At 40.8% G+C, this 26,124-nt stretch overlaps 1 protein-coding gene across 3 annotated transcripts in view; it reads left to right on the top strand.

Annotated features, from left to right (window-relative positions):
• Positions 1-14,526: 14,526 nt before the first annotated feature.
• Positions 14,527-26,124, top strand: part of ENAH (ENAH actin regulator) — a 52,612-nt gene continuing 41,014 nt past the window's right edge. For all 3 annotated transcript variants that reach the window (XM_072409920.1, XM_072409919.1, XM_072409918.1), the window contains exon 1: positions 14,527-14,811. In XM_072409920.1, coding sequence (XP_072266021.1) covers positions 14,540-14,811 — 272 coding nt within the window. In that variant the 5' untranslated portion in view covers positions 14,527-14,539. The remainder of the gene's footprint in view (positions 14,812-26,124) is intronic.

The following is a 26,124-nucleotide window of genomic DNA, read 5'->3' as shown; positions in this document are numbered from 1 at the left end:
GCCAGTCTCTAGTTGGTCCGCGGAAGGTACATAATCAGACCCACTTGGCCAAGTGAACTAAACACCAGTGCCGAAAAACTTAGTTGAAAACACAATACTTGTACCAGTAAAAAGAATAATGATAGACCCTGATTGGCCAGTGGACTGATGTTGATCCCCTGATAGCCTAGTGGAAAAAAACAGGGCCAATTTTTTCTTTGGGTCCATGAGAAAAACAATGCTAGACCCTCACGGACCAGCAGAAAGTACTCTTTTTAAATAATATATTTTACTAATTTATCAGTAAAAATACCCTGCTAGCAGCTGTTAAACCCATGGAAAGTACAACAGCAGTCCCTGGGGAGTCAGTGGAAAGAACAATGCCATTACTTGATGGACTGTTAAAAGTTAATTACCAGTAGCCGTTGGGCCAATGGAAAGTACAACACCAGTTCTTGCAGGGTTACAAGAAAAAATAATGCCATTCCCTAATGAACCAGCAAAAAGTACACCACAAATATTTAGTGGACCAGTGTAAAGAACAAAGCCTGACCCTGCTTGACAGTAGAAAACACATTCCACTGGACCTAGAGGGTTTGGCAAAGTATCTGATTGCTTATTTCAAAGCACAATACAAGTTCCTGTTGGGCCAGTGGAATGAACAATGCTAAACCTTGGCTGGTCATTAGAAATTTTAAAGACAGTCTCTAGTTGGCCAGTTGAAATTCTAATTGAAATACTAATTCATAAAAGGCAATGTAAAACTGCTGTTGGGCCAGGAAAGATCATATTGCCAATCACTGGTGGACCATGAGGACAAAATGCAATGGCAGCAGCAAAAGAAAATGCTAATTCCGGTACGTTTACTACACAAATGCTGCAATATACATTAAACCTGTGAAAAATATTTTGTCTCTATCATAGTTTTTTATGATCAGGTATAAAACGCCGGAAAAAGATTTACACACCTGGACTTTCCATACAGCAGGTTATAATATGCTCATTTCCTTGAATGGCTTCATTTGTCCTCATGCAATCTATACATATTATCACAACTGAAATCACTGACTCAACATAAACACAACTTTATACCCCGGAAATAACTGACATCTCATGGAGGCTTGAGGTTTACAAGAGGACAGGACAGCTAAGGCTGGAACTATACAGGGGACTATGACTAAAAACAAATCCCATTATCAATCAGTTGTTTAATGACCTTGACTGTTTATGATTTTTTTCATGATTCAGGCAATCTGTAGCTTCAATAAAGAGGAGTTTGCAAAAGTTTATGTAAACTTTTTGAAACCACATGTGGAAGGGACTTTGAGTGACTTATTGCTCAAATAATCAAAGAAATTGGGTAAAAAAAAATCTTCTTTCTGCTATAAGACTCATTTGGTGCACTGAGCTAACATCTGTGAGCAACATGCATGAAACTCTTTCAATTACAAATCTGTCCTAAAGCAGGCGATTGATCCCCACTGATTTTAGTCGTGATCAAGACTTGTCCCTGTAGGATTAGCTTTTTTATTTCTAGAGGAAAAAATATATGTTATGGTAATTATACAATGATACAAATATATTAGGATTGGAATTCTATTTTGACCAATAAATGTTAATGTGGAACTCCATTCTTATCATTTTTTATGGTTGTCTATGTCACTGTAAGGAAAATCTACCCTTACTCCCTGCCCTATCAGAGTCACGAACTGTAATACAAACACTAATAATAAAAAAAATATATATATTTCAAGGTATTCAATACCACAGGCTGCATTTAAAGTCCCATTTATAAACAGTATGCTGCGGAATTGAGTAGAATTCCTCTGTAATTGGAAGAAGAGACATTCATATGACTTTACCAGCAAGCTATTCTTCATTTTTTTAAAGCAGAGGTATTCCACTCTTAGATATATCCCTAAAGACTAAAACACATTTTTCCTTTGTGGTGCTTTACCACAATGCAGGTTAAGCGCTTTAGCTCATTATGAAGCCATTCATTCTGAATTGAACCATATGGCATTGCCATTTATATAAATAAATGGCACCAATTCTTCTGAATGGCACCCTAATGCATTGAGACAACACAACAACACTGATATAAATGAGTTGTAGCACACCATAGCTACAGTAATGGCTGCCTGTTTGTTTGGAGATATATGGAGCACTGGAAGCACATTTCTTTGAACAGAATACCTTACACAGAGCGCCAGGACACCAAGGGCTGAATGAGTCCAAAGACTGAATTCACATTTTTCTGTGTCCATTGTTGCATGCATGGTAATATATAGGTGTTGGTGTTTCCATATAGTATCCCTTTCACTGTATACTGCAGCACAATGATGTGTAATAACCACATGGAAAAGAATGGAAATCTATTTAACAACAGCAAAATGCATGCTGTGGAAGTATAACTAGGCCCTACAAGTAAGGGGGTTCCATTTGAGCTGAATTCACATCTATGAAGACACTGTACTTTCCAGTGTATTGCCCAATTATATGAATAGGTTGCGTACCAGCAATTGCATCATTGCAGACCTATTGGCAAGATGTGTTGGGATTCAAGTTATGAGTGGTAATATTGTGGGAGGAATGTATTTTACATTGGTGTCAGGTAAACTAACCTGTGAGGATCAAATTATTATTATCATTATTATTATCCAGTATTTATATAGCACCGACCATTGTCCATAGTCATGTCACTAGCTGTCCCTCAAAGGAGCTTACAATCTAATGTCCCTACCATGGTCATATGTCATGGGGGAAGCCAAATAACCTAACTGCATGCTTTTGGAATTGGGGAGGAAACTGGAGTACCCGGGGGAAACCCACGCAAACACAGGGAGAACCTGCAAACTCCATGCAAATTACAAACTGCTCGTGGCTCCAGGAACCCCTAGCAACCTCTGGAGGAACCCTGGTTGAGAAACACTAATAGCATATGCAGTGCCACACCACACTGACGTAAATAAGACCTCAGATACCTGTATGCATGTATTTTGTAGTTTCTTGGTGCATTTTGATGGGCTTTCATGTGAGTGGGTTTTTCATAGGCCATCAGGTATTTTTAGCAAGTAAATTTTGAGTTATTATTTCAATGCTTCACATATATTAATAATGTCATTCACATCAACCTGTTGTACATATTTATCCAAAACAAAAATTGGAAGAAGAGCTGAGTGTACACATTTGATAGACACCTGCCGATAAATCTGCGTTTGAGCGGTCGGTTGCCGCTTGCAGCGTCCTTGCTTGCCTCCTGCACGAATCTCTCCCGTGGATCCTGGTGTCTCTTCTGTTTTGCCAGCAGTCTGTTTGTTTGGCTGTCTGCGTCTCTGTGAATAGGACAACAAGAGGTGTTGAGACTGCCACTCCCTGCAGCTAGGAAATAACATATTTACCTAAGGCTCAGTCCTGAGAAAACTTCTCTCCCTGAGCTGAACAACCTGGGGTGGGGTGTGCAGCATTTTACAGATTTTCTGCAGCTGAAAAGCAGAGCTGCGTGTTTATTTTAAGGGCTGAATTTGGTTAATTGCAAACAAATATGTCCAATCACACATTAAATGCCTATAAGGGAACTGTTTTACCTGTATTTCCATCCATGGTGAGTTTTATGCAATTACAGCAAGCACAGCCCTTTCTAGGAGGACAGAAGACCTAATTATTCTATGTTGCAGTTAAGTAACTCTTATAGGTCTTGCTCCTCCCCAAGCCAGTGATTGGGCAGTAAAATGAGAATAAGAAGACGGATGAGCTCAACTTTCTGCCACTTAGCTCTCTCTGTGTTCGCACTTGAGCACTGCAGCACAACCTATTGGCTCCTTGTGCTGCTTCTTTCTCCCTCAACTTAGCCTTCTACAGAGGACTGAAAGACACTGATACCAATATTCAGAATGATTTGTATTAGTGAATACAGAGATGCATTGGTTTGTGTCTTATATATCTGCCTGGAGTTTAGTTAAGGCCCCCAGGAACACCCAAACCCAGGGCCACCTGCTATGATGCTGACACAATGGCCCCGATTTAATAAAGCCCTCCAAGACTGGAGAGGATACACTTTTTTCAGTGATGCTGGGTGATCCAGGGTGGATCTGGTCCAGGATTAAAAACATTTGCTAACAAATAGCCAACACTATTGCAGGTTTGCTGGATCACCCAACTTCACTGATAAACGTGTATCCTCTCCAGCCTTGGAGAGCTTTAATAAGTCAGGCCCAATGTGCGGGCAATGATTCAGGTCCAAGTGACTTTACCTTCAGTATAGATTTGGATGGCAGACGTTGCATAAACTTTGATTTAAGTTAGCTGGAAAATGGAGGAAGGTTCAGACCAGTGGCAGGGGAGGTTAGGAAGTACATTGTGCTGACTTATCAACTTTTGCTAATCGTTTGCGTTTGAGTCACAGGAAAAAAATCTGCAATACTTTCCCGAGTTTTCAGCAGATGGTATATTCATTACAATTCTGTGCTTCTCTGAGCATCTTCTATTACAATCACCTCATTCATAAAAGTGTGTTTTGTTATTTCATAACATTGACATATTCCAAAGCTTTTTATGGACAAACCTGAACTATTCACTTCCTTTCTACATTCACTCACAGAACGTGGGGCCAATTTAAATGGACTTGGATTAAAGCTACTGAAGGATGAGGTTTAAGTTGGATCTCATCATAAGTTTGGCTTTATTGTTGCTATTTCCTCAAACTTATGTTAAATGTGCAGCAGACAAAGTGATTGAATAGGCGAAGATCAGCTGTGAGCCCATTGTTACATTTCTTGATCTCTTTTTCATCATAGCAAAACCTAAAGGCTTTTGTACACAATGGACCATACAAAATAGTGCAAAAGATTGTAGAAAACTCTTGACACACATGTTAGAATTGGACTGTAACATTTTATAAATTTCTAACAAAAACAATAAATTGAAAGAACCTGAATGAAGGTATATGATGATCCTTGGATGTAAACACTTAGGTTTGTATTAAATAAAGAAAGAAAAGTACAAATTAGTGTCATGTTTTAATTTATGTCTTTGACTCCATTGGGAAGGGGGGGTGTTCATTAACCTCTTCTCTTTGTGACTGCAGATCACATGATGGGGGGTTGGCTCTCTTCATGTCATTTATAATACAACATGGTTTTGGGTTAAAATAAGCTCATAGCTTGTGTATGTAAACCCAAAGCAGTGGTGTCAGCCTGCCCTGTGCTCTCAATTAGTTGGGCTTCCTATCAGAGAGGTGTCCCAATGGCCAACTGAAGGCAAGCACAAAGCTGGCTGACAACTCTTCTGCTGATTGTGAGGAAGCGGAGTCAGCCTACAATAGGAAAAGCTGTTACCGTTTGGTTTCCCAGGAATTAAACTTTTAGCTATGACAGCAAACAATTACTTAAAGCAACTGTTTACACCCAATTGGCTTCTCAGTGTGATTGCTGACATAAAGAAACAACTACATGCCCCCAAATTACATGCTAGTCCCAAGTCTTTTCTCTTCTTCTGTATACAGAAGAAAAGAGACCTTTTTCTGGTGTTGATGAAAATACCAGACACGTTCTATTGGCTGTTCAGTGGCTGGGCCCTCTCGGGATCCAGAAGTCTACAGCAGTGATGCCAACCCAATGAGACTATTGGGGGTTGGCTGGCATGGGGAATTACGTATATATTGCGCCCAGAACTGGCACCAGTTTGGTGCTGGAAAGGTGTACTTAGGTATATCATTACAAGGTGAGAAGGGGGTTAATATTTGTTCAGAGATGAAGTTCGCAAAACCCATGTACAGTGAGGAATGATGCCAAACATACCAAAAAAATTGTATTTTAGGATTACATACCCAGCTATGACCAGAGGACCGGCAGCATAAGCATCACTCTTACCGCATCGCTCATGAATGTGTCTCTCTTTATAAATGAGCTCCCTTGTCTCTTCGTTTTGATCAATGAGAAAAAAATAAGCATGTCTCATCTCCTAACATTCTTTGTGCTGAGCTATTCCTAGACTGTGGATGCCATATGGAAGAGATCAGAGCTGAAACAGCTCTCTTGAGTCAGAGGTGAGGATACTGTACAAAGTATATTCTGGTCTTCTGAGCCGATACTCATTCCACTCACCGGAGTATCCAGCTTATGTAAAACCATCAGCATTGGTGACTTATGACCTCTAATGAAATAAACACCGGTGCTCACTTCAATGGCCTTATACATGAAGGGTGAATCACCGCCTGTAGCTGTAGAGATGTATGTTCCTCTTGAAAATGTAATGCAGTCTGATGAAGAACACATAACTTGCTAAAGCAGAGCTATGAGTGTTAGAAATATTATACTTATGATGGTAATTAAAGCAGAACTTTTTACCTAATACAAGAAAGCAGTGCTGGGATTTTAGCACCCAAGGTGAACTGGCCAAAAGTGCCCATTGAGCACCACATTAGCACCACACATAACCAGCATCCGCAATGACCATAGGTTTATTGTAAAAAAATATGCATGCAAGGAAGTAAACATCAATCAGAGGAATCTGGATGAGTAAGGGACCAGTGTCAAACAATACAACTGACAACTCCAGGACATACAGTACACTGCTGCTGTGCAGCTGGAAGTGGCAAACTGCACCATGGCCAACAATATTTGCACCCAGCCGTTTGGGCCAGGCTTTGGAGAACCATGGCACAATCTGCTGCAGCTGCAGTCTCATGCAATAAAAGGGTCCCATCTTCTCCAACTCACTTGAACTGGAGAGATTAGGACTGTGATTGAGCCTGTGGCAGACTGCTCACTGTGGGCCTGATTTATTAAAGCTCTCCAGGGCTAGAGAGGATACACTTTCATGGGTAAAGCTGGGTGATCCAGCAAACCTGGAATGGATTAGGTCCAGGACTAAAAACATTTGCTAACAAATAGCATTTGAATTTTAGAAAATCCATTTCAGGCTTGCTGGATCAACCAGTTTCACCCATGAAAGTGTATCCTCTCCAGCCTTGGAGATCTTTAATAAATCAGCCACTGTGAGTGTAAAATGCGATTTTGAGCTACATGCATTGAGGATGCAGATTCATCATATGCTGGCTATATATGTGAAGTCCAGGCAAGGTCAGGCAAGAATTTGGGGTATTTAGCCTCAGGGTGTATTTTAGGATATGAATGAGGAATCTTTTGTTTGCATTCATTTAATAAAATATATCCATGGCCAAAGCTCTGCTTTAAGGGTTTAAAGGTTCTGTGTCAGGTCACAGCTCTGCCCACTTCCCCAATTATACTTCCCTTTTATAATATTTAAACTTTACCTTGTGGAGCTTTTTGCTTTTCCCTCTGTAAGGAATTTCTTAACTCAAAAATTTACAGGAACAGACCATTTAAAAAGTGAAATGCATCAGTTTTGTGGTCCCATAATATTTGCTTGGGTTTTTTCTTGTCCTAAGATTTCACAATTGCCAATGTACTTCCGGTCTTAAGGCGATGAACTATGATATGCAAGACTAAAAGAAAAATTATAAAGAGCCACTGTAAGCAACAAAAAAAAAAATTGTGACCTTACTGTTTTTTAAAATGGAACTATATGCATAAATTATCGTGCCAGCAAATCTGTTATTTTTCCATTTCCAATGGGTTCCAACACTGTTCATTCTGCCATAAAATAGCACAGAACATTTGTCACCCTCTGTAGTCATAGGTGGACATGAAGTCTTAAATATACTTTAGGTCCAGCACTAGTTGTTTCCCTAGTGAGATCATGGACTTCTTTCTGTTCTTGCCTTTTATTCTTTTTCCTTTCATTCTTTTTCCTTTTTTTTTTTTATTTGATTTTTGCAAAGGCGTTTATTCAGGAATGCTCATTTGTTTTACTTAATGTTAGATAAGTACTGATTGTGTGTTGATATAATCCATACGAAGGGTTAGAAAAACACAGGTGTATTTGTATCTTGTTTTGTTTCTGTGGTTTTGTATGTATTTCATGATGTTTGTTTTCATGTTTTGACATCATTCTGTATTTTGCGCCTACCTTTCTCTTATTGTTTAATATATGTTTTTTTTGCTTTTTTTTCTTTGTGATCCTGCTTTGTTGTATACTTGTATATGTTAAAAACTTTAATAAACATTTACATTTAAAAAATGATAAACAAATTATCAAGCAACTTCTTAGCAACAATAAAAAAAGTAAATGTTTGAAAAAAAAAAAAAAAATGCTTAACACCCCATGGCTGTAATCCCATGACTAAAGTCTGTTGGTACATAATCATTGGTACAAAAGTGGGCCACCCTATGGTCATCTACACTCCAGATCCACCATCTGCAATACCCACTACAAAATTCTCATCATGGAAATGAATAGAAGTCCACAACTAGATGTTGATATATGTCTTTTGTTCTTCACATCTGTCTATGGTCAGTCATACATTTATTAATCGAAACCTGGAATATGTGGGTATAATAACATTAAATATTATTTTCTCCCAAACCTTTATATTCAAGAAGTGTTAATTAGTTACAGATTTTGTCAGTGCCATATATGGGCACTGCCTGGAGTTCAGTTAAGGGCCCCAGGAACACCCAAACCCAGGGCCCCTGCTATGATGCTGACACAATGGCCCTGATTTATTAAAGCCCTCCAAGACTAGAGAGGATACACTTTTTTCAGTGATGCTGGGTGATCCAGGGTGGATCTGGTCCAGCATTAAAAACATTTGCTAACAAATAGCCAACACTATTGCGAGTTTTCTGGATCACCCAACTTCACTGATAAAAGTGTAATAAGATAAGTGTAATAAGATAAGTAATAGGATAATACATGGGCATCCTTAGGGCTTGGGCTCCTGGGCACTGAACTCTGTGTGGTTCCAAGCCAAGATCAGCATGACAATGAAAACACTCTGGTACAATAAAATGTTTCCATGCCAAGAATAACAGTTTGAGGCCAGCTTCTTTGAATCTTTGGACACATAAGGAACATAAATGGACTTCATTGCACGCCAGCACCTTGATCTCTGAGCACTGGTGCTATTGACCTGGCGTTTTCCTGTGCAGATTATTTTATTGCAGGGAAAGATGAGCCAACTAATATCACAAATTGTTTTGGGTAGATATTGACAATTATGCTTGAATCTGCTTGGTGAACCAGCTTACTTCCCCCCTCTTCTGCATTTACTGTTTAAGTAGTTGTTTAGATACTTTTACAGTTCTTTATCAAGTATTGGGTCCAAGTCCATGAATAATAATGCAGCTCTAATGGTGAAGAAAAGGGCTGGGGAACTAAAAACAAAAAAAAAATATAGTATTTTTTTTTTTTTTTATCAGATCAATCAATATTGATTTTTTTTGGCTGGCTGCTGACATCTTGCTCTTCTCTACTAACTACCAACACACTAAAGTAAATATCTGATACTATGTAAAACTACATTCTTCGCTAGTCTAGTCCACGTCAATCAAGGCTTCTATGATTCTAGGAGAATTTCATTAATACGTCTTGCGGTTTTCTATGTGAATCAAGATTTTTACGGCGATTGATTATATAACCACATAATAGAAGTATCCAATCAATCGATACCTATATAATAATAAAAAGGAGCAAAAGTTAAATACTTAAGAACTTCAGAATAACCTTAATAACAATTAAAACTTCTATATAAATGAACTTTTGTCCATGCACAAGAGAGCTGTAGACAACCAATAAACTCTAATATTCAGCTAAGAATAAGTTTGACTTATACTTTCTTGTCCTCCCTCCTACACTAGGTCTGATATTTAATGCTACTCTCTTCTCACCAAGCAATTGCAGTCTCAAGATATCCAAAAAGAGGAAGCTTTTTGGAGCGAAACGTGTCAGGGTTTGAGACACAATATTGCAAGCTGCCTTTTTGACTACAATTACCAACTCAGTCATGAATATGTGAATATGAGAACTGAATTTAGGATCATTATGTATAGCTCAGGTATTTAGCATAGAAGGTCTATGTTGATAGATTGGTCAATTTTAGTGTTATTAAACTATATTTGTTTTTGCACTATACTGCCAAAAAGCCTGTCTTTTCTTTCCTCTTTCTATTTTGAATCAGTCAATATCGATCTAATTTTCTGTCGGTGTGTGTTATCTGTTGTTAAATCTCTTTTGCTAGTCATTGCAGACACTGGGCCGGACACTATGACGCCACTTTCCATTACAGCGCTGGATTCTCATGTTGTGCTTTGAATTAAAGCTCCATTCTTCCGGGCTACTGATGAAGTGTCAGAGAATCACTGTACACTGCTTACATCCCTGTGACAGCTCCACGCTGCAAAATGAGCCGTCGTTATAGGGACTGTGTACAACACTGAGGATGGGGCAGATGATGATGACTTCCAAATGTCTGACAAGGGGATAACTCCCTCATTGCCAGTCTGTCTCCTTGATAATGCTTTATTATTTTGTTAACAATTACATATATCAATGTACATATAACAATCTAATTGTTATATGTACATATAGGCTTTGCATATATTGATGAACACGCTACTACCTCTTCCCCTTCTTTTTTTTCATCAAACTGTTTAGGAAAAGACTTATGTCTCTATTATATAATGCCAGGTAAAAAAAAGAGTTGCATACTTATTGGTTTAATTACAGCACACATTCACCATGGTATGATTTCTGTAAACTTGTTGCAACATTTATTCCTATCTAGAACTGCATTCATTTTTCACCAAGATCTTGTATTAATAATGGAAAAAGGACCGCTGTGGGTTGCTTCTCCAGCTCATCCTAAAGATTTTCAATGGGGTTTAGGTCTGGGCTCTGTAATGGTCATTCCATGTGTGAAAATCATGTCTCATGCTCCCTGAACCACTCTATCACAAATATGATGCTGATGAATCTTGCCATTCTGCGTTTATTCATTTACAGCTATTCTGAGATCATACACATACAAAAAAATGGGAACAGGCAGGTAAGTTTGTTTTATGGCTCAAAAGAACTTGCCTGTCCCTTCAACAATAAACAACTTGCATTCTTGTATTATTTTAAAATTCATTTCTACTTTAATGTATTAGTCACATGACCACAGCATACTGACTATCCAATATAACAATGATATAATGATACAGATCAGCTGTCATTTCCTGCAGTAGTCCCATGGATCTCTAATCCACAAACTGATGTTTGGAGTCATTGCAGCAAAGCACCATATTCCTGTATGTCCTAATCTCTGATGTATCTGCTTTTACTGCCCAATGTTTATGAAGAAGTCCCAAATAACAGAAATAAAAGTCATGATTTATATCAATTCCTTCCTGATACTTTGCTTCTTTTACAGCCTAATAGCCATTAGCGAAGCTCTCTTAATTCAGGTGCGTCATGGAAAATTTAAACCTGATATCGAAGGAAAAAAGTTTCTGGATTTTCTTTTCCTTACTTAAACAAAGGATCTGTCCTGCAGCAATAAGACTTAGGGACTGAGCCATAGGATCTGTTATGCCGTAATCAAAGTTTTCCTCATCAATTTAGCATTAACTCTGGACTGATGAATTATGGAGATGGAACAAACTTTCTGGTACAATAAAAATAACTTTTTTTGTAATACTGCTTTTATTAAAACTGGACAAAAGCAAACATCTAACTACATGAGTGAGTGATTCCTTGTACATAACAAAGGGTTTGAAATTTTGTCCAGTCGTGTAATTTAGGAACCTTTTGTAACTAAACCAGCTTCTACACTCAGGGTCGAGGCGCTATCAGATTATTCTACCCCTTGGATTTGTGCTACCTTGGAAGTGAATGTATGCAGTGACGTCTTTGGTAGTAAACAATTATGCTAACAACTCCCTGTGCTATATCACTTAATCCATTTGTTGAATAGACCTGAGATTATCAATTTCACTTAACATTTACTTGTGCTACATGGACATGAAATTTTCAGGATGTCTAAAGGACCCCTTTAGCTTTTAGCACCCAAAATTTCCAAAGCCTCCTAGCATTTGAGAGGTTCCAGATATTGGGTCACAAGTTCAAAACATGAAAACAAATAGGGCTCTCTTCTCACTTAAGAGGGGGGGGGGGCTAGTTTACGATCACAGGCTCCCAGGGGCCCTAAATTGAGCCAGGAACCCATGGGGCTTAATAAAAGACCTCTAGGAACCATGGTCTCAAAATACCACCCCCCCCCCCCAAATGATGAGATCCCTCTTTTCATGTTTTTTGAACTTGTGACCCATATCTTGCAACTTCCAAGAGCTAAATGACTGGAAATTAGGGTGCTAATCCCATAAGGGTCCATACAACACACAAATATGAGATATGTAACACAGGGAGATGTTAGGGATTTGCAAGCACAGCTGTCATATTGTGCTAATAGATGATGTCACTGCACACAATCACCTCAAGGTACCACAAATTTGGGCAGCAGGATCTGATCTAACAGTTTTTTCTTTTAAATGGGGCAAATTGGATTACTGCTCAGCCCCCCAACTGACAGAACGGCAGGGGTGCATGGAGGTGGTAAATTTTGGACATATTTGTATATTTGTGTATACCCATTTTATATTTGCTAATTTGCATTTTTTAAGTATCTGAGTGTTTTAGCACAGCAATGTGCCCACAGGTGCCCAACCCAGCCCCAAGACATGGATGTGCATTGGGTGCCAATATTTTGACAAAAGGCACGTCATGTAACACATACTTTACCACATTGCATTGCAAAAGTTTGTTTCATCCATAAACTGAATGATTGGAAATAGGAAGAAAGACGTCCCTACAGTAGTCCATAGTGGGTGAGGGACTTACAGTAGTTCTAGAGGGGTTCAACAGATATTTACACCACATTTACAAAGTGCCGCATTGCAAGCAGACCTTGTACTCCATGCAAGGCTTCTTGCTGAATTGCCAAACATACTCACCTTTACCTCGTCTTCAGTGTCCAGCCCTGGGGGTCGAATGCATTTGTTATGCCAATATTTGATCTTTCATATAAATCTTTTTACAAATCACTGATCATGCTACTCATGAAACTGATTTTATGACAATAAGAAATTGCATGTCACCCCTTTAAAGGCTAATATTCTATAAATCATACCAATTTATTATGCTAAAGCCAGGATCTTGAATATTATTTTAGGAGCTCCTCTAGGGTTGGGTTACCTTATTATAGAAGCAGAGTCTTTGGTCTGTTAAATCCCTTTTAGAAGCCTTTGACACCCATAAAGAAATACCTGCTCATCATTTAAATGTTTTGGGAGTAAATCTCAATGAACAAATTGCTGCTCACGTTTAGACTACTTACAGACATTAGATTTTCAGTGGCTGGTGTTACATAGTTAGATCCATGAAGTCCATCAAGTTCAACCACTAGAGAACTAAAGATACTTAAAACCTGCATATTCCAGATAAAACCATATGGACATAGTTGATCAAGAACGCAAAAAAAAAAAACCCTTATAAAGCGTGGTTCAATTTGTTCCTAATGGGGAAAAAATTCCTTCCTGATCAGGTGAGGCAATCGGATGTTCCTTGGATCAACAGTGTCTGGTGTCATCCCTTTAAAACTTCAATACAAGGTAGTCCCCGGGTTACATACCAGATAGAGACTGTAGGTTTCTTAAGTTGAATTTATATGTAAGTCGGAACAGGTACATTATTTTAATAAATGCAATTAGGACAGGTGTTTGTCTCAACCTATTATTAGGCAGTGAGGTGTCAGTTACTTTATAAAATCCTCACTGTCAGTTAATCACAAACAAAGCAAAAAAAGAAACTTTATGGAGCCTAGACATTCATTAACTCCTGGAGCAAGCTGTGCTTTGATATGCAAAAAGAAACAACTGCAGAGTTTGTCTTGGTCATTAAAGTGTTACAAGATGCTGCAGAAGAGCTCAGTCTCAGTTGTGTTTAGCAAAAGATTTCTTCTGCAAGTCATGCAAACTGCCCCCCTCCAAGCCTCCTTTCTGCACACCATGGAGCAGGGAAACCCAGTTTGTATCCTGGAGAAGTCCGTATGTCGAATGTCCTTAACCCGGGGACTACTATCCTGTGCTTCTACAAAAGCATCCAGGTTATTCTTAAAGCAAGGTGTTGGAATGCAAAGGGCGTTTCAGAGGTTGCAACGTGTGGTCATTCCTGCCAACATAATTGCAGGTCTGGATATCTTTTTGGCTCCTCTTGGGCAGGGACTATTTTCTTACTATCTATAGACTACTACAGAAATTGTCAGTGCTATAGGAATGAATTAATTGCAAGCTCTACAGTCGTCCAGATCCTTGCCCTGCCTCCATGAATGAATAAATCTCCCCAATTATAAGCAGATTGCAGGCTGTGGTGCTCCATGTGGCTGCTAGAAAAGGAGGAGTTCCCTGTGTTCTAATGCATTATGACGTCACCCCCCTCGGCACCCGCAGGTTTCCCTTTCTCCCTTGCTCGAACAGCTGAGCATGGCACAGTGGGCGGGATCAGTGTCGCTGTGGGGGGCGTGGCTCGCTGCCTTCGGGAACGCGCGGAATAAGTCCCATTCGTGCCCGCGCCTTTTTTCCCCCTTGTTCTCCTGGTCAGCGCGTGACGTCACTCAGACTCGGGAGCGCGCGCCGCCTGTTCTGGGCGTCTGGGTCCGCGCATGCGCGCTGTGAGGCCCTTTGGTCGCGGGATAGACGGGCGGCTGCAGCGGCGGCGCAGAGAGAAGAGCTGCACCGGTGCGGACCTGGGAGCTGGATTGTGGTTATTGGCCGGTGTACAGAAGACTGTGGTTGCTCCCTACCCCTTCCCTAAGGAGTGTTGGGGTGTCTCGGTATACGCGCTCGGATGCCACTCCCTGTCTGCGCACCGGGAACCGGGGAGAGGAACGTCTCCATTCACTAGCGGCAGAGGGAGGAGAGCGGACACCATGAGGTGAGGGAGCTCAGCAATGCTCACAGACGGTCATTGTCTCTTGCTCTTCTGTTTCCCATTCATTTCTATGGGGGGTGATTGACAACCGACCCTGCAAGAGGTCAGCCACCGGACCCGGTACACATCGGTTACCCCTGACCGATACCGAGCTTCCGATCTGTAACACACAGCCTCCATTATCCTTACAGCACTCATTGTTCAGGACCGAGCCTGCAACACCTACCCCATATTCCTAATACTGGAATATTAATACCCCCATATTCCTAATACTAGGAATATAATACCCCTAATGCCCCATATTCCTAATACTGGGATTATATTACCCCTAATGCCCCATATTCCTAATACTGGGATTATATTACCCCTAATGCCCCATATTCCTAATACTGGGATTATATTACCCCTAATGCCCCATATTCCTAATACTGGGATTATATTACCCCTAATGCCCCATATTCCTAATACTGGGATAATACCCCTAATGCCCCTATTCCATATACTGGGCTTATAATACCCCTAATGCCCAATATTCCTTATACTGGCATTATAATGCCGCTAATGCCCCCGTATTCCTTATACTGGGATTATAATACCCCTAATGCCCCCGTATTCCTTATACTGGGATTATAATAACCCTAATGCCACATATTCCTAATACTGAGGTTATAATAGCCCTCCAGCATTGGGTTTCCAGTACCCCTCTTGCCCCCATTGCTAGCATCAGAGTTTCTAGTACACCTATTGACAACATACTAACATCCAGCACCCTTATTGCATTATTGACCTTGCAGTCGCCCCCCAATGAAATGGTTAAACTTCTTGTATCACTGTTGCCCCCCTTCCCAGCAGTATGCCTCTAGTAAACCCATTGCCAGTATTCAGCTGACTTTACCATTGTTGCCCCATTGCCAGCCGTGGGCTACCTATATCAGTGTTGGTACCAATACCATTGCCAGCTTTGATTTTTCTGTTTCCAAACTTCCTGGACTTTTCTGCCCCATTTGTCAGCATTAAGCTTCTAGTACCACTATTGCCCCCATTGAGCTTCCAGTACCCGTTGTGCCCTTTTCTCCTTCATTCTATCTACCTCACCCCATTCCTGACAGACTTTTTTATTCTGAACTATCCTTAAAATTAGCCTATATAATTAACCCTACCACCCCCTTTTATTCCTGAGGACCCCTATTGCACCCCTTGTGCAGCATTGAGCTCTCTGATTGGTTCTCCGTGGTTTAGCAATAAGTTTTACTTATCCTTTTTAACTCCTTGTACAGCTCTGTGTCTGATGTACTTCTTCAGCACTCCTTGTAGCTCTGGTTGTATTCTTTTTCTTCTATTACTATCATCTATGCAGCACTGAGCTTACATTTCATCCCTACTGCCCCAATGCTGAGGCAGTAGTTTGCCTCCTTCAAAATTAACCATCAGCTCAGCCTTTCCGCCATTACTTACTGCACCAGGTCTTTAGTTTACTTTCTAGCCAGCATTGGCCTCCAGTATTCTTACTGACATTGAAGTCTTGCACTTCTGTACCCTTCTCCAGCACTAACTCTGTAGTATTTCTTCTATACCTTCTCTACACTGAGCCTCCTCTATTCCTCTTACCCAACACTGAGCCTCCAATCATTTTGCAGTGACCTTGGTGAACACTGAGCTTTCGGTGTCCTTTTCTGTACCCAAGCCCAGCATGTAACATCCAGCACCCCTTTCCCTACCCCTGACCATCATGGGACCTTTAGCATCTCTTCCTGTACCAATTCCCAGTTCTAAGCCTACAGCACCCCACTCTTGCCCAGGATAGAGCCTGACGGCACCCTTCCCCAGTGCCGGACCTCCAGTGCTTCAACTGTACTGTTCCCTGTGGCTCCTGCATTCCTACTGCCCAGTTTTAGGTCTCCAGTACTCAAATGTATTCCTTTTTTGCAACCTCTACCTTTCCCAAACCCTATCCTCCAGTAGCCCTGGCCAAACTTCTAGCAGTTCTCATCCACCTCCTGGCTTCCTCTTGATATTCTTCCATTGCCGGAGCTTGCTTGTGTTTGTACTCTTTCCCTGTCAATATTTTCCCAGCACTGAGCTTCCAGTATGCCGGTTGCATTCCTTTCTCAAATGCTGTGTTTTTCCAAGTGCTATCCTCTAATATGTCCATATACCTTCTACCCGGTGTTCATCAATATGAAATGATTGTAATAATTCCATAATTCGCCTACAATAATTTCTTTTAATATTCCTGTATTTCACTCGTTACTTGTGCCAATAAGCCTTCTCTTTGCAGCCACCCAATACCATGCCCAGGAGGAACATTGCCATGCTAAGCCCTTATTCTGCTGCCTGCCCAGCACCAGGCCTCCCGATTGTTTCCTAATGCCGAGCCTTCCATTGGGTTCTTCTCTTCATGTCAATCAGTGCTTGTCCTAATATTTGTCCCTTACACCAGATATTCCACATGCCTCTGTAAATTGCTTGTATCTTACTCTTCCCCATTTTTCTACCTTTACACCATTGCTCAAAATAAGCATTCTCCCACATTCCTATATATAGTGTTCTGTGGGTTCCCGTTATACCTTCACCATTATACCTCATGTAGATAATTCCAGCACCCCAAGGATGGGCATTGTCCAAATCTTTTCTCACTGTAAATAATTGCTGAACAATTTACTCTTTACACAAACTAATGAATACACATCCTCTCTGTAAAACTTATCCACTCCCTTCTATACCTAATATGCACTGAGCAGTCTTTGCATGAATTGTGTGTACATTAGGAGTTAAAAGGTGTACAAACACCAGTCCTGTTTTACTTCCTGCTTCTGACCAGGTCGACCAAAAAGAAAAAGGCCGTCCAATGCATTGTGCATTTAACAAGGTGCTTTGTCCCTGATCCTTCAAGATTACACACTGTGCTGGAACACCAAGTGCAATTCATGTCCTGCTTGATTGTCCTGAACAATAGAGATGTATTGTCACATGGCCCTATTCTACGGAGGGCAGATACCTGGGGCATAATGGTTTTTTTGTTTTTTCTTTGAATGTTTGCATTTAGATGAAGCAGATTAGTTATATTGTTGCATTTGAAATTGAAAGCCAAGAAAAAGGTCTAGGTGCTGAAACCGTGTACAAATACGACATACTTTCAGCCTGAAGGAGCGTCGGCCAGCATGATGTGTAGCTAAGAAGTGAGTGGGCTCCACATATGTTGGTGTTTTCTAAATGCAGGGTAATAATTGACTCACGCAGTGTGTGGAATTTGCTCTGAATGGGTGAAGCAGCTGTGCTGGTCTCAGTCTATCTCCAAGCCTTGCAATGAGGAATGTGCAAGGAGACGCAGCTCTGTATGATAAGGCCTTGTCCTGTTCTAGACCTTTTTGGTGAGGGGGACTTTTAAAGCCCCCTCATCGGTATTGTGCTCAAGGAGTTAGGACCACCCATATACAATTGACAAATGTTCCTTATTGAAAGGATCGCCCATTAATAAGGGTCAGGAGTGCATTTTGTAATTTAGAACATTTTAGTGCTGACAGTTGGTCTTTTGATTTGGTCACTTTTGATGTATTGGTTGTCTTATAAAAAGTATGAATATTATTTTACATTTTGGATAGAAAAGGAGTTCCCCCACCTCCTAGATTGTAAGCTCTTCTGTGCAGGGCCCTCTTGTGTCAGGGTCTGTATCTGTCATTTGCAACCCCCATTTAATCTAAAGTGCTGCCTAATATGTTGGCACTATATCCTGTTTAATAATAAATAATAACCTCAATGAACTTTTTGATATTCGCTGCTTGGGAGATTCTTTCACCTTCAGATGCACTAGAAATTCAACTTAAGGGGAATTCCTAATTGTCACTGGATAATTGGTCCTCTTTTGGATGTTTAATTTGGTCGGGTGACAACTCTAAGCTTTCCGGGGGGGGCGGGCGCTAGGGCTTGCGTGCGGATTATTAAACTTTAGATTAGGATTTTAGATGGGGGTATTAAGCTTTAGATTTTTTAGGCTGAATTACAGTTTTGGGTGGGTTTTTTTTCTGAACTGGACAGATTTACACTAGGTCTTATTTTCGGGGTAGGTCTTATATTAGGGCAGGTTTAGAAAATAGTGCTAGGTCTTACTTTCAGGGTAGGTCTTATTTTCGGGGAAACAAGGTATACTGACCTGAGATTCACAAATTACTCAAGGGACCCCTAGCAACCCCTGGAGGAACCCTAGGGTTTCTTAGAACCATGGTTGAGAACCTCTGGAATTTTCCAATGAGCTATAAATTGCCAGCAAACAAACAAAAAATGACCAGCTTCTCTCCTTTGGTGTAATTTGAGGAATTCTGTACCAATAATATAAATCGTCATATATTAAATAACCATTGAATCTTGCCACATTAGTTCATCTGTGTCCAGCCATACACACTTCAATTTGATGTAAACAACGAGACCGATGTTGATAGAAGAATCAAACTACGAAACTGGGTTTTGTTGGCTGTTTTCCATTGTACAAATGTTTGTGAAAAAGCCAGTTGCCTGGTTGTGGTTGGCTTGTAATTCTGATTCGTAGGGCGAGGACCAGCAATCAACAAACAAAAAAAAAAAAAAATGGAGAACAATTATTCTTTATCTCTATAACTGTTGTGGCTCAGTGACTCAAAGATTTTGCATGACAGCCAGACAAATAGAATTTTCAGGAAAAATCAGATATGGCTCACACATTTCTGTTACCTTAAAGCTAAAATTCAGGCAGGTATACAACTCCCAAAGTAACGAATTTGTCCGCTCAAAACATCTGAAATATTTGTGCGGCTAGTATATGTAGCAGCATCACATAGACTAATATCTGGAAAGGTAGAAGCAGGAGCCAATCAGGTGGTGGTAAGAGGATGAGAGGGGTGAACCACTGCTACCCGTTCACTGTCCAATCATGGAACGTTTGTCAGTTGGTGATATTTAGCCACCCATTTCCACCCCCATTTGTTTCCTCTATGGGTGAGTTGCGGTGAGATGCTGCGTGAAGCATCTCCAGCACACGCATGGTTTCCCTGCACCATAACCTTACCGCACATGATCAAGCTAATGATCAACTAATGATCACACCTTTGTTGTGATAATTTCATACATCTGGATACATTGTTGCAATATCAGGATTTATTGCATAACTTTAAATGTCATAAGTCATTCATTTTTACTACATATCATTTGTATGTAGCTGTATAGTGCTGAGAATTTAGCAACAAGTCTAGAACACAGTAAAGTTTATTTAATGTTTCAAAACAAATACATTTTTTGGGGCTTTGAACTTGCACTGCCGGACATAATAAACAGGAGATTCCATTGCCTGTAACTGGGCAGATACTTCTGTTCTTTGTCTTATGGATCAGCATACTTTGGGGGATTTTTGTAAAGACTTCTAACTGGTGGCAGCATAATGACTGCTGCACTGTATATTTTATTATTTTTAATGTGTATGTGTTTTTTCCCCTATATTTGTGTACTTAGTGGCTTTCCTTGAGTTTAGCTTTACCATGAGCATATGGGTCTGAAGAAAGAATTGTCTGCATTTGGACCAATGGGAGTCATTCCTATCCAAAGTTTTGGGAGAATCTATAGTGATTGCTACAGTGAGATTTTGAAAACTTTTGTTCCAAGATCAGCAGTGTGCAGCTAATGATCACTGGTTTGTATAATATGGTGGACACTGTTATATGCAGTACTCTTGCGCACTCTTTTTCTGTTTAGGCCCTTTGTGGGGGCTTTTGCCTACTTCCCCCTTTTAAATAATGCGGCTTTCATAAGGATTGGGCGGTATTGCAAAGAAGAGGACATTGACATTAAATCCAAGAATTTCAGACTGATAATAACATTTTTAGTATGTGTCTGTTTGTGTGTTTTTATATGTACCTAGAGATAGGCAATTGCATATGGACCTCCTGGAATGCTGTGCACAGCAGCACTGGTAGGCAGTCAGCACTAGAAGCCATTGAGAATCTGGTTCTTTTCACAGTTCTGTAATTCTCAACATCTTTACTGAGGGAATAGTAGAATATTGGCCTTCATCAGCATGCTAATGCTTCTTCAATGTCCAGTCACAGACTGTGGCACTTCTAAGCCTGGTTGCGCAGTAGTCTGCAGGAAAGTCCAGGTTCTTTTTATGATCTGGATGCAGAAGGGGTATAAAATATTACTAGAGTATTTTCCCCAGAATTGTTTTAACCTGTAGGCAGGTGGAGGCCCCTGTATTGTGACCCAAAAACAGCCTGCTGGTGCACATGGCTAAAAATGGGTTTGGGAGAATACTACTAGCTAAATAAAATAAATCTTTGAAGCATGAAAAAACTGCTGATATGCTGACCTTTTATCATTTTTAATGCATCATTCATGGCACTGCAACAGGTTCTCTTTAGTTCAGCTTCCCAAATTAGGTAAAGCTCCTTTTACTGTAGTTATATTTCACACCAAGGCCAAGTGGTCACATGGATTGAGTCACCTGCTGCTCAATACCTGGAAGTACCTGGTATTTCCCTGAGCAGAAGCAAAGACATTTGAGTATATACTTGGGGTATCAAAGCAAACCTGCATTGCTTTATAGGTACTGGTAAGCACATCTGGGCCCCTACTTTTAGTCCTGGCTTTAGCTGAACAGAGTTTCTGGTTTATTTTAAATTTGTAAGCTGTTCTTGCCTGATTTGTGGTCATCCTGCTGGGTTCAAGAAAATGAAGCTGACGCATATTTAACCTCACTGTGTCCATGCCCCATAGGAGTCGGAGTGGCTGCTTTCATTTATTATTTGCCATACAGGGTTTGTGCTCCACAATTCTCTTTATTACTGTGATGCAGCAGTACACGCAGCAAGGCATAACCTAGCAGAGGTCATCGGCCTGTCCTCATTAAACAAAGGCTCTGTTCGGATTGGCTTCAGAGGACTAAAGCTCCTTTTTTCCCCCCTTTAGCACAGAATGAAACCACAGACATCTCCCTGGCCATGTTGCCAATCGAGGGCAGATTCTCTGCTCTACCTTGTAAGCTCATCATAATACAGACTTAAGGGAAATCCCTGCATTTCATTGCGTACGAATGCAAATTGCAAAGCGCTTATGGCTGTCTCAAGCCAAATACGAATCCCTAATGCAGCGAGGGGTCCTCGGATAATGGCGAGCTTCCCCCTTGGCAAACGTTGGATTCGAATGTCTGGCTATGAATGGCTTTTCTTGTAGCGTGGTTGTGCTGCTGCAAGAATGAGCAGGGATCCCCCTTCTGCTGGCTTTTGCGTTGCTGTCTGCAGCATGCACCTTCTCGCCGCTGCTCCTCTGCGTTAATTATTGCTATGAGTTTTATCCAACCTTCCAGACGTTTGAACTGGAAAATAAAAAAAAATACATTTGACCAGTATTTCATTTCCCAACAATCATTCAGCAGGATGACGTGCATGGTACAGCATTTTGGCCAAAGGGGGTGTCAAGGTTTTGAATTTTTTTTCTTTCACCCCCCTCGTCCCGTTTGTTTGTTGCAATGCAGCAGATGCTACGATCAATATCGTGTTTACAGCATGTAAATCTTCACCGTTTATAAAGGTAATTTCATCAGCGGTGGAAGCTGTCTCGTCAGACAACCAAGCTGAGATGCATAATATGTTTGTTTTTGTGTTGCTACGCTTCTGCTTTTTGGGGGGTATTTTGCTGCAGCACTTCGTGAGGCATGAGACTTGAATGCTGATGTGATCTAAATGAAATGCTATCTCCGCTGCCCCGTCTTTTGAGGGCGAAACAATCGGGTGAAACAAAACTGCAACGTTTTGCCGAGCGAAGGGGGTTCAGCCTTCCAGGCAGTTGCTGTGCAGTTCCTGCATTAAAGATTAATGAGGAACAGTTGCTCCAGCCATTCTAATGTAACCTTGGAGGATTCTCTGGAAATAGGATACCGTGGCTTTCATGCTGTAAAAATGGACAAATGTATTTAATAAAGCCTCTAAAAATAGGATAATAAGCGTTAAAATAGCAAATAGCCACTCACCCGAGCAAACGTCGCAACTCTTTTGACGTTGCCCGTCTCCTTATTGAACCAGAATAGGGGCCTCTTGGGTGTTTGCCCTGTTGCCCCGGCTTGTAGCTCTCTTGTAATACTGTGCGCAGTGTTTTTTGTCGCCGGCCCCATTCATTGTGTATTTGTTGCCATGGCAGCGGTGTTTTCGAAGCGTCGGGGCTTCCTAGCAACATGTAGGGAAAGCCCGTGGCCAGCCTGGGAAGAAAGCGGGAAGCAAATGGGCTTAAGGGGGTGTTGCTGGTCACCTGATTTCCGCTTTGGTGCATTGGCATGTATGTAAAATGTTGTTGAGGATGGGGTGTTGTAAACTAAGGCAAATTGTTGGCCTGGCTCCATGTTTAAGGGAGCAAAACAGATGGCTGGGTGTAATTTATACATTAAGGTTCCTGTAGTGACATTTTTCGCCTCTGTATGTGATTGGGTTGCTTTGTTTTTTGATTTTTGCATGGGCGACCATCTTGATCCTAGATAAAGGTGTGGGTTGCTATCCAAAATATTACCTTTTTATTATACTCTCCTGTTACCCTTCATGAAAATGTCTCTATAGCTTACAAAAGGACAGGACAGCTTAGTCCAAAGGACCAAAATGACTGGGCCTTTTTCCAGATTGGCAAATACCTTGCAGTTGTATAAAACATGGGTTATTGTTTCACAGTATTTATTTAGCGCCAACATATTACTCAGCGCTATTACAACTATACAACATATTACTCCATAGTCATGTTACAAGCTGTCCCTCAAAGGAGCTCACAATCTAATGTCCCTACCATAGTCATATACCATTAATACAGTCTGACAATTTTAGGGGAAACCAATTACCCTAACTGCATGTTTTTGGAATGTGGGAGTAAACCGGAGTACCTGGAGGAAACCCACGCAAACACAGGGAGAACCTGCAAACTCCATGCAGATACAGTCCTGGTCGAGATTCAAAACCTAGGACCCAGTGCTGCAAAGGCAAGAGTGCTAACCACTGAGCCACCATTCTGGTGAGGCTTTAATAAATCCAGCCATTTCCATATACACCCCAACAGATGCAATAGGCACCTAGGGGTGCCCAAGTGAGTTGGTCTACTGTGTTGCTCCAACATCGATACTTCTTTTACCTAGGAAGTTGGCCTTTATTTATGCTGCTTCTGACCAACAGCCAGTGGTTTCTTCAGTAGAAAATTAACATTAAACATCTTGCTGGAACCTACAAATGGCTTTTGTTATATTGGTCACCTTACTAGGACTGAGCGTGAGCCTATTGAGCTATGGCACTGTGACCTCCCACCTGACAGTGCTGCAAAATTCCAATACACACAGCATTGATGTAAATATCCTACTTCCAGAAAAAGGCTTCTGAGTCAACTAATTATCATGGATTGAGATGCTAGTACTGTGCGGAATGTTCGTTGGTAAATGACATGAGATGTCCAATCGATGAAATAGGAAGTCAGCCGTTGATGATTTCCTTCTTAAAAATGCTAGTTGCTTGGCTGGTATTCAGCTGACTTTTGTGCTTTAAGTCAGTGAGCGGGACCATCTATAAACATTGAGAAGTTCTAAAATAAATTCTTATCTCTGTTTTAAAAGGGTCAGTGCCTCAAGCTTTAATTCATAAGGGTCTCTATTCAGTGTCGGCTGTGTCTGGTGTTCTTTGCAGGCTGTGTGTGCAACAAAAGTTTACCCTCAGGATGGATTCTTAAGACCAAATAAAATCACTTTGACAACAATGGCATGTTGAAGGCTGTGTTTAATAGGTACTTTCTGTGCTGTGTAATGTGGCTTTATTGGCTCTTTTAAACCCTAAGCCAGTTTATTTGCTGAAAACTTTTAAGAAACTTAAGCCCCAGTTTATGAATGTCAAATAATAAGTTGGATTGATTTGGAGTGTAAAAGGTATGATGGCAGAGAGTATATGCAGGAGAGAAGTGCATTGGGTATGACGTCTTGAATGCTAGCAAATAGTATGTTAAGAAGAAGCATGTGCAAGGTATTGGCAAGAATATGACAGCAGTTTGTGGTGAAGGGTATGATAGTGGGCAGCATATGTAAGTGTGTAGGGCATGACGTGCGGTGGGTCGTTATATACAGAGGAGGAGTGAAGAAGCCCAATATTGTTTTCTGTTCGCATAATTCATCACACTGAATGGAAAACAATTCTAAGTTTTTTTTTTCTGTGTCCCTCTGACCATTGTGCTCCTAATTAATTACAAAAATATCCCAGCATATTGGCCATTTGCATATTAGTCATTGCTAGGGCCCAAAAAACCTTCATCTGAAAAGTTCAAATGCAAAATTATGTAAAGAATTGACCTTAATATAATATATAACAGCCTTGAGCATCCTTAAGTTAAAATTCTCCAAATCGACGCTTGTGAGGATTGTAGTATGGGAACTGCAACATGGTCACTCTGGATCCTGGCTTCAGTAACCCTAAACAAGCACTCTAGATAGAAATATATTCTACATCACAGGTTGTATGTTTGTTGCATGACTTTAAGCCAGGATGATGGGCTTGGAGAAGTTTCTTTGAATAGTTGTAAATGGTTGGCAGCAATGGCCTCTTCAAGTTATCTCACAGGTTGCTTTAAAGCTGACCAGAGCTCCTTGCACTGCAGGTCCCCAGGTACAGCTTCCTCTTCAGCAAAGAGAAAAGCAACGGCTCAGTGACCTCCACCAAATCTCACTCCAAATCCGGTAACGCTATCAGCAACTAGCAGAATTTCCCTATGATCTCGCTCTTCAGGTATGCAGCTATGATACTCAGCCCTCGGGAAGTGTGCTTTATTTCAGGATCAACTCAAGGCAAAGGTATTCAAGGTTCTGTCAAAACTGTCCATAAACAATGGATTTAATAAATTAGACATTAAATTCAATAAACCATTTAATCTAATGAAAGCCTTATTATAAATAATCACACTCCCAATCAATATTTGACAAATCAATAAACCTTAATTGGAAATGCCTGTTCTTAGGTGACTGGGATGGGGTGCAGAGTGGTAGGAAAAATGGACACCAACTGATAGGCCGAGCAGCAAGGTGGTATTGTTCGATTTTTTTTTTTTTGTTTACACCACGATGCATTGGAGACAGTGCTCCAACAATCGAAGGTGAGTGCTTCCCTCTGTCTACAGTGCTCTCCCCAGCCTCTTTGAGCCGGTCGCACCACCTTGCATTTTTTACTCACCACCCAGCTGTTTTTGGGTGGTTACTGAAGAGTTTGGTCACAATACAGGGGCTAGAATTTCTACCCACCCAGCATTAAAAAAGGTCTGGGTTAAACACTGGTCTACAATAACACAGCAGTA

Source organism: Pyxicephalus adspersus, chromosome 4 (genome assembly GCF_032062135.1).
Source record: "Pyxicephalus adspersus chromosome 4, UCB_Pads_2.0, whole genome shotgun sequence".
Classification (NCBI taxonomy): Eukaryota; Metazoa; Chordata; class Amphibia; order Anura; family Pyxicephalidae; genus Pyxicephalus; species Pyxicephalus adspersus.
This window is presented reverse-complemented; position numbering and strand designations above follow the sequence as displayed.